Source organism: Thalia democratica, unplaced genomic scaffold (genome assembly GCF_965202585.1).
Source record: "Thalia democratica unplaced genomic scaffold, ktThaDemo2.hap1.1 HAP1_SCAFFOLD_238, whole genome shotgun sequence".
In the NCBI taxonomy this organism is placed as follows: Eukaryota; Metazoa; Chordata; class Thaliacea; order Salpida; family Salpidae; genus Thalia; species Thalia democratica.
The window spans coordinates 8,356-18,662 of NW_028139354.1; the positions used below are offsets into that span (position 1 = coordinate 8,356).

The 10,307-nt window shown below is 27.5% G+C and overlaps 1 protein-coding gene across 1 annotated transcript; it reads left to right on the forward strand.

Moving 5' to 3' along the window:
- The first annotated feature begins 2,960 nt into the window (after positions 1 to 2,960).
- LOC145845985 (spermatocyte protein spe-26-like) lies at positions 2,961 to 10,007 on the forward strand. The gene is made up of 2 exons (XM_082952950.1): positions 2,961 to 3,615; positions 9,844 to 10,007. The coding sequence occupies exons 1-2, from the start codon at positions 2,961 to 2,963 to the stop codon at positions 10,005 to 10,007; spliced, it is 819 nt and encodes a 272-aa protein (XP_082809076.1).
- The last annotated feature ends 300 nt before the right edge of the window (positions 10,008 to 10,307 follow it).

The following is a 10,307-nucleotide window of genomic DNA, read 5'->3' on the forward strand; positions in this document are numbered from 1 at the left end:
CTTGTGTAAGTTTCATATTTTAGTCGTGTTACCCCTTTTACATATTTAGCCCCCTAATATTCTGAAAACTTCCGATAACATTTAAAAAAGTATCAAAATTGCCCTAAACACGCCTAAGATCTTTTTTTGCTCATCAAGTTAAACTTAAGAATAATAAGTCTAAGTTTCAAATTGTGGTCTTGTGACCCTCCTTTAACAGCTTATAGCCCCTAAACTTCTAAACGTTTTGCAAAAAGCTAAGTAAAAGCTTAAAAACTACCTTTACATACGATTAAGATATTTTCTTGCTCTTCACCATCAATTTCAAAATATCTATTTAAGATTAAAATAATGGAATTATGGATATCCTATGTCCATTTACTACTCAAACCCCCACCCTTGCATCTATGGCCTTCTAAATTTCTAAAATGACACCAACCTTTCAGAATTTCTGTTTTAAACTTGTATACATTGATTTTTAAACTTTTTTTTCAATGAATATATTTTATTAAAATTGTACTTATTCATGTTTTTTTATCTTTTAGATTTATAACATTTTTAAACCTTAAAATGTCAAATAATCTCAAAATAAATATGCAAAATCGAGCCAAAGAAGCAAAAAGCTGTTTTAAAGAGCCTAGTAGAAAGACAACAAGACTTGAACATGCAAGCCAAAATATATTCAGGTCGCTAACAAATACTGTCAACCAAAACTGCCCTGAATTTGTTATGTTAAACAAGAAAGCAACTATTGAAAAATTGAACGAAAAAATGTTTGATAAAGTGAAAGACTTCGGGATGCAAGGTTTATTTTATTAATGTTTTAATAATTTTAATCTAAAATTTTGTAAATTATACATTATTTTTAAACTAATATAAAATAATATTTTTTTATAATTATTTATTGCGGTTTATTCAATAACTCAGTTCAAAGTTCTAACTTTTTAAAATTGTAAAATATTTTTGTTTTCTAGTTTTAAACTACTTCAATAATGTTTGATGCATCAGTAAAAAGTGTATGAATAAATCAGGGTTTCCAAACTTAAGTTCGTAACTCCCCCTCGGCCACAAGTTCAAAAATAATAGACCTTTTTTCAATAACCTACCTATTTAGTTTTTGTTAATTTACCAGTTAGTGGTGCCTGATATTAAAAATTAACCTAAAGGAGAAATATCGTCCATTTTAGGAAACTCTGAAAAAGCTAGTGAGCTCAATAAAGTTTATATATATTTAGTTAAACTTTTTATGCATTTTCTTATTTAAATGTAACTTCTTCAAAAACGCTACCATATGCATGTACGGGACAAGCTTTTGCCAAATGTAACTTTTAACGAGATTCTCCTAAACGATGTTAAAGATTATAATATTCAAAATTTAAATGTCAAAAATAGATACAAAATTTTTTTAGCAATATATTACTCGTCGAAAATTTTTAAGCTATCAAGTTTAGCTAAAGTTTCCATAAACTTAGTTAACCGATGTTTTCCAACTATTGCTTGTTTTAATAATTTTTACAGTTCATAGTTGTAACTTTTTTAAACCCCAAAACACTTGTTTTTACCCAGATTTTGGCTAAATAAAAAACTAAGGTGTTCATTACACTATAAAACGTTTAAAATTTTCGAAAACTATTTTATTCAACTATCGCTTAGCAAAAGTCTAAAAATAATATCCCCCCTTGTTAGTTATAACCATATTAGAAAATTACCCATTTAAATTTTACCCCTTTGCTAGTTAGTGTAAAGGGGACATAATCTGATAAGGTTAAATGATTATTTATATATATATATATATATATATATATATATATATATAATTTATTGAAATGGCGATTTTAAAAACTCTGGAACATATGTTTCACAAAGCTTTAATTTTTCATAAAGCTTTGATCATCAGCCAGTTAAATTCAAAATAAAAAGCACTGTACTAAACAAAGATACAAAAGTTATGCAAAAAAACAAAAAACAGTATGACGTAATATTGTACATTACAAATATTCAGTACAAAAATCGATCTACCTTCTAACTAATCAAACAACTAAAATTAACGAAAACAACAGTTAATTGACTATAAAATGCTTCAAAATTTGTTGTGTTTTAAGAGAAGCTTTTTTATATGTCGACAAGACGATATAAATTCGCTTCTCTTATTTAAATATCAATAAACAAATAGGCTGATGATCAAAGCTTTATGAAAAAATAAAGCTTTGTGAAACATATGTTCCAGAGTTTTTAAAATCGCCATTTCAATAAATTATTTAAAAGCCCTTCAAGTGGGCTCAGTTGAAAGTGTTTAAGTTTAAACATTAACCTTATTTTATATATATATAGATACTATGTTTTGAAATGTTGAAATTGTAATCTTTACAGAAAACTTTACTCCGGACGGGAACAAAATTGTGACGTCAATATACCTGAACATGATTTTTCTAAACGAAATTGAAGATAACAAAATAAACAAATTTATGTTAATCAAAACAGATATAACAAATTGTTTAGTAACACTTTCCTTATCAAATATTTTCAAGCTATCAAATTCATCTAAAGTTTCCATGAGCCTTATAGAGCGCTGTTTTTCAATGATTGCAGATTCTGACAATTTTTTAGAGTTAGACTATATCTATGTTAAAAAGATACTTTCAAGCAGTGGCTTAAATATTGACTCAGAACTGCAAATATTTAACGCAGTAGATAGATGGTTGTGTCATGACATAACTGAACGAAGGAAGTATGCAAAAGATCTTTTGTCTAAAGTTCGACTTCAGATTCTATCAATTCCTGTATTAAAACAAATTTTAGACAGAGTATCGTCAAAGTATCATGAATGTAATAACATTATTGAAGCAGTTTTAATTAAAAAACAACAATTAAACAGAAACATTTGTAATATTACAAGCAGGTACTGCAACCAGACTAATTTAAAAATATTAGTATCTGGAGGTAGGTATTTAAACCTAAAAAAAGTATCAAATAAAGTTAAAATGTTTAATGTAAACAATTTTAGCGAAGTAAAAAAATTGCCACACCTGAAAGAAGCGAGATACTTTTTCGTGGCAGTTTGTATTAAAGGTGAAGTTTATGTGTTTGGTGGCATTGATGATAATGGAGTGATAAAAACAGTTGAAAAATATTCACCTGTTACCAACACTTGGGAACATGTAATTAACATAATGGATGGTCGTAGGTTGTTTTCTGCTTGTTCTTTTATGGATAATGTTTATATCATGGGCGGCAGAATGGGTCGTGGTACAGAAATGTACGAATTAGCAACTTGTTTTGTACTTGATACGAAAATTTTGAAATGGAAAGAAATATCAGGAATGAACAACGCAAGAAGACTTTCAGCTTGCTCGGTATTTGAAGGCAGAACTGTTGTGTCTGGTGGATATCATAATGGTATCTTAAACACTGTTGAAGCTTATGACCATATTGGAGATACCTGGGAAAACATGCCAGATATGATTAATGAAAGAGATTATCACAAATCAGTTGCAGTAAAAAATAAATTGCTTATAATAGGTGGATTTTTTACAATCGATTGTGAAGTTTTTGATTCAACTACTAATAAGTTTACTCTGTTGAAACAACCTTCTGGAATTGGTTTATATATGCCTTCTGAAGCGATTACAGTTGACAGTAAGATTTTTGTTTTTCAGAGTAATAGTCAAGTCAAAACCTTTGATTTTGAAAACGATGAATGGTCAGTAAAAACATGTGAAGCAACAAAATACTTAAGATCATTTTCTGTGTTGAAATATTGGTGAAATCGTTTTAGAAACAATTAATAAAACTTAGTATAGAAAAACAAAATACCTTTATTTATTCATTGCTTTAACTCTTTTAATACCTAATGTTCGCACGTATTATAAGTACTGAGTAGATTTTAAAAACATTAATAAAGTTTTCATGCAACAAGTTAATTAAGCTCTATTTTAAGGTTTTTAATAATAAATTTAAACTAAGTATTTGGTTATATAATAGCACATATATGTTAATATTTTCTTAAGTTTTAATGTAAAATAATAAACATATTTGTTCGATTTTTGTTTTTTTTACAAATACTCATCTTTTTTTAACAGATTACTTAAATTCGAAATGTACTATGTTAAGTTATTTTAAAAAGATATGAAAACTTATTGTCTACTAAAAATAAACAGTTTTAATGTAAACACTTTATTTGTTTTAGATATTTTGTGTTGAAGTGCTGCATTTACTTGCATTATTCATTGATTTTAACATTGATTATAAAGAGCCAGACAACAATGACCATATACTGAAGTGAACTCTTAAAACACTCAACAATAACCTAATGAGCCAATTAGAACTAGGAATAGTCAGGCGGTAAATACTGACTAAATTCCATAAAAACAAAACTAAAATGTAAACTTGTGTTGTTAAATTTGTTTTGTGTAACTGTGAGAAACATTTACTGAAATGATTCTTTTATAACTTTATTTTAATGTATGTTATTAAAAGTATTTAAAACAAATAAATTTAACATTTAAACTACATGTATAACTACTCTAAATATTTGAGTTAGGTTTAATAGTATTTAGCTTTTTTTAGTATCGTTTAGTTTTTACTCAAGTATCATTTAATATTTTTAAAGATCTTTGAACACATTATAGCTCATTTGAGTTAAAGTTTTTAATTTTTTTTTTAAATTTGAATAATTTAAGGTTTATATAGTCGAAGTTTTTTTTAAGAAAATTATATTTTTGAAATAGTGTTGTTACTATAGTGTTTTGTGGTTTTTAACGTAAAACATACATTGTTTAAACTGCTATGTCTGATTTATATAAAGTGAACTCAAATAGAATATCGTAAGTATAAGTAAATATTAAACAATGTTGGATTTGACTATGATGAGTAGTACCAACGTTCAGACCTACACCATTATATAAAGTACTATAAATTTCACAAAGCAAAGTTTACAAATTTTGTTGATTTTAGGTAGAACACATAGTTTTTCAAAAGCAGAGAGATTAAGATGAAATGAAAATTTTATTAATATTTATTTGTTGAGGAAATTTATATTTCATAACTTAGCTCCAGTATATGAGTATAAATGTCCTAGACAAGGTGTTTAACTGTATCCAAGTGGTGTACGACCCGTATACCGAAATGTTTTTTTGTATACCAGATTCAAGCACCAATTATATTGAGCGCTATTTTGTCGTTCAATAAACAATATATTTGTATATAGGTGGGTGTACCTTTTCAACGAAGGTTTCTTTTGCTTGAGGTGACATTTTAGCAAAAGGGAACAATTTTGCACGGCAATCCTTTTGCACAAGCGTCACTTTAGCATGTGGTGTCAATTTTGCACGAAGATACTTTTGAACAGGTTGAAAGCTTTTAATATAAGTTACTAGCTTTAGTTTTTTTTTGCTATCACTATTTATCCTAACTATCAACCTGGGCAGTACTTTTGTTGATTAAAATTTTTTATAAGAATTCTTTTTCTATCACTGCAACCACTAACCCTTACTCTGGTCGATTTTCATCGTTTACTATCACTGGTACCACTGGCCTTTACCTTCGGTCGGTAATTATTTATTTTTTTTTCAAAATTATCTTATTGTTTTTATTTTGTTGTTTTTCATATATACATATTATTTTACTTATTGTTTTTTTTTTGATGCTTGTCCAAAAGAATCGCCGTGCAAAAGTGACCGTTCGTATCTATAGATTTATATGTAAAACACAACACTTACTTAAATGTGAGTTATCAAAAAAAATTAAAAACAAATGGACTTATAAGTAATTTTTTATATAAAAATAACTAAATTTATGAAATTAATTAAAAATAAGAAGCAAAGAATTCTTTTTTATAACAAACCTGGCGATTTCAGTATGAAATACCAATTGTAGTGTTTGATTAAGTTTCTGATTAAAACGTTTAAACTTTAAGTTGTTTATAGAATAGTAAATTTTCAGTTTTTTTATATATGCGCCTTAATTTTATTTTAATTTCATATGTTTTATACTGATATATATTCTTAGTCTTCATTTAGTTTATGAAATTTTTAGCAAGTAAAAACGGCTTTTCAATAAAGTTACAAATAAATATAGTTGGTGTCAGTACTTTGTAATAGATTTACCATACTTAATTTATTTACTTAATTTAAAATACTCAAGATTGTCGTTTTAAACTAAAACAAACATAAAAAATATTAAGTTTTAGTATGACATGTATCAGCTACATGATCATATGCTTCAACAGTATTGTGTATACCATTGTTAGATCCACCAGATACGACAATTCTCCCTTCAAATACCGAGCAAGCTGTACATCTTATTGGTCGGCTCATCCCGGATACTTCATTCCATTTAAGGCTTTTTGTACAAAACTTAACACAACTTGCTGTATGTATCCTCATAATGCACCCTCCCATGATGTAAATGCTACCCATAAAAGAACAGAACGAAAAAAAAACACGGTCTTCACACTTGTCAGTTAAAAGCTCCCAGAAGTCGGTAAAAGTTGAGTATTTGCAAACTGACATCATGGACCTTTCAAAAATTCTTTTAATGGGTCCAAACGCATAAACCTTACCTTTAACGCAAATAAATTTGGGAAACAATGGAATCATATTCCTTTGATACAAACTATTTAATTTTATATCATTGTTTAAGTAAAAAGATCTCACAACAGTTACAAAGTCAAATCCGTTATACGTTCCCCCCGAAAATAGTATGTCAAAGTTAGTTTGGTTGCAATACCTTCTTGTAATATTGCAATTTTCTGTGTTTAATTGTTTGTTTTCATAAAACCTCTTTAATACTGCTAGCACACTCATTGATGGTGTTTAAAGAATATGTGTTTTCTAATATTTTGTACAAAGCTGGAATCGATAGAAGCGAAAGTCGAATCTTGGACAAAAGTTGTCTTGCATATTTGCTACGTTCGGTTATGTTATGGCACAACCAGCTATCTGCTGTATTATATACTTGCAGTTCGGAATCAATGTTTGGTTCATTGCTTACGAGTATTTTTCTAACCGAGATATAATCTAGTTCTAAAAAGCTGTCAGACTCAGCAACTATTGGGAAACAACGCTCAATAAAGAATTTAAAGTGTTTTGAAGAAGTTAAAAGCTTGAAAGTATTCGACAAGTAATACAGGGTTAAACAACTAATTCTATTAGTTTTGTTTCTCATATACCTTTTTATTTTAATTTTTTTAGCTTCAGCTAATAAAGTCTTGTTAAATTTTATTAATAGTATAAGATTGTTCTCATCAACAACCAGGTTTTCTGCAAATGTAATATTTTGAATACTAAATAAAGCTTGTTATCAGTTATTCAATGAACAGTTAAAATAAACCAAAGTTTTATAGTACTAAAAAAAAATCCTATAATAAAAACACCAAAACTAAACCGGGGGTTTTTGAAAATTTTTAGCTACATAGTCTGAAATATCTCAACTAGCTTAAATGATTTTTTATTGTGGTAAACATGATGAGAACATATGATAGTATGAAGTAAAAAGTAAACATTTAAAATATTAAAAATGTTATGCAATTTTTTTAAAATCCATTTCCGCCGAAATCGACAATGGAAACTACAGTCTACTATGAACACCATTTTATCCTCTACTTATGCTAATATTTTTCAGTTTCGTTTCTTACCAAGGCAACCAGTTAAAATTAAAAAAATAAAAGTTACAATCCTAAATTATCTTTTCTGTATAAACACAAACCAAATAAAGCATAATCAGTCATAAATTAAAAAAAATAATCGTTTGTGTTTACTGTGTATTTTAAGGTATTAATTTATATACAGAATAAGTGATTGACATTGCTAAATATAATTTTAAAACTATTCTAACCAGTTCTAATAACACAATTGTTAGCCATGATGTTTTCTTTGCATGCTTGAACATAATGAGAACCACCAGTATTTGTACGATATGAATTGCTATTATTGGGTGAATTTTCATTTGTCGTATTAACTTTTATTTTCTTTGTCTTACCAGGTAGACTTTCATGTGATGAACCTTGATAACTTGTTGAAGTGGTTCTTTTCATATTGTTAATTTAAGGTGTAGACTTCTATGATTAATTCAGGTTGTTGGTTAGATAGTAAAACTAGGTAAAAACTATTCATTTTGATTAAAGCAACATAAGCAAAAGAAAAAAAATATAGACCAACGGCAAACCAAGAAAAGTTTCAGTTTCCTGGACTAAGTGGTGATACCTCTAAATCTTAAATTAAAAACATCCCTAAATATTTTACTGTAAGCTGTTTTCAACATAACATTTGCTTATGCTTACTTTAGCAGCTTTCCATTTTTATTTCTAAATTTAAAGTGTTGAGTTTTTAGAGCAGTAGAGTGAATAAATAGCCTAAACAAGAAGTGACACAATAAATATAATGATGGATTTGAGTAAAAAAAAGCTATTTGAGTAAAGCTATTTGAAAAATATCAGCTCATTAATAGTTCAAAAAAATTATTTTTATTGATAAACTATTTAGATAAGAGACATTGCAGTGACTTCAACAAAAAATCTGTTAAAAAAAATTCTGCACTGAAATCCACATCAAAAACAAAATCCAATGTTATGTTAATGATTGTTAGGTTGTAGAAAATATAATTATGTGCAGCCCTAATTTTATGGAGACATATCATTAAAAATTAGATTAAAATTAAGCATCATTTGACATAACTTATAAAATAAATTTTTAAAGTTACTTATTATTGAAAAAAAAACTCTGTGCAATTCCACTAAAAATTTTTATAGCTACTTTGTTAATATTATTATTATTGGTTTAAAAATTACCTAGAAACATATTTACAAGCAGAACTAAAATCTAGCTAATAAAACACCAAATTAAAGTTAGGAAGTTGAATAAAGGATTATAAAAACATTCTTCTTTATAAACTGTTTTTCTTAGTAATCATTCAATTTGGCTCATAAATCCAGAACGTTTAAACTGTTAATTGAAAACTAATACTTTTCTTTACTTTTGTATAAAATTTTGTATAGTAAATTTCTAGGAAATTAAAGTAATTTAGAAACGAAATCAAATCATCCCAGATTTAAATTATTGAAATTTTTTTTTTCTAATATTTCTATGTTCTTAAAAAAATTATTATCAGCTAAGGTGTTTTCAAAGGTCATTAACAATATTAGCTTTTTACAGATTTTATGTAACCAGAACTTTTATCATTACGATGGATGAAAAAAAGTAGCTCTTCTAATTTAAAGATAAAAAAGTTTCATTTTTAAAATATGTATAACTTGATGTTTTATATTTTTTGATAACATGTTATTCTTAGAAAATCTTTAAATTTTTAATCCTTATTTTTTTACACATCTAGTATTCTAATGATTAACACTCCATATGTGACATTTGTATTCAAAACACTTAACTATAATATAACAACAAAATTTAGTTTTACTTGTTACAATTAATACTAAAACAGTAATTCCAATAATAACTGTTATTGTTTAATTAAACTATGTATATTTAAGAAATTATAATAACAAGTTTAATCAGACTTTTTGGAAAAAAAGTTTTGAGTTTTGGACTAACCTCAGTTTTGAAACTCAAGTTTAATATATCAATATAGCAACTTAAAACAAAAGGTTGTAAGGATATACTGTAATGTATAACTACACTAAAAACCATAATTAAATTCAAATTAAACTTAATGACACTAGGTTTTCTATACTACGTATAAAAACTTGGCATGACTTTCAATGGTGGGAATTGAAGGGTTTTTGCGGTTGTGCGACTGAATTTCAACGAGTATTGAGACAAAGTCATTCCATGAACTAACCTAGTCGAGATTAACCTAGCTTACAGTAGGACAATGTAAAACATCAGTCTCTTGATTCGCCTTCAACGTTTTCAGGTGGTTCGGATTATACCAGAACTGATGAGACAAATGAAGCTGATGGGGATCATAAGAATGTTGAGGAAGAGCGCACTACTGCTTCAATGGTTCCCTTAGAAAAAAAAGTACCACTCGCTCTGCATAGGTTAAAAGTCTTCATTGCCCCAGGTCCAAATTGGTGATACGAACAAAGCCAGAACAGAAGGGGTTCAAGTTAAATTGGATATGATTAATTGTATAAAACAGGTGTCAGCAAATTGCGGACCGCGAGCACGTTTATTTTTTTGAATGGAATTCGGCCCTCGAAAGAAAATATTATGGCCCGCGAGCATGTTAATGTGGCCCGCTGAGCAAAAATATATTTTGAATTAAATTTTTTTCAGTAATTTGGTTTAGTTTGACTAACTTCGTTTTAAGTCCTTGTATAAAATTTTAAAATAATAAAAAGACTTTACTGCCTTAGCTTAAAAATGTTAAAAAGA

Coding starts and splice junctions, on each gene's coding strand:
- LOC145845985 (XM_082952950.1), top strand. CDS start 2,961: ATGTTTAATGTAAACAATTTTAGCGAAGTAAAAAAATTGCCACACCTG. Junction 3,616..9,843: donor TGAAGCGATTACAGTTGACA/GTAAGATTTTTG, acceptor CAACGTTTTCAG/GTGGTTCGGATTATACCAGA.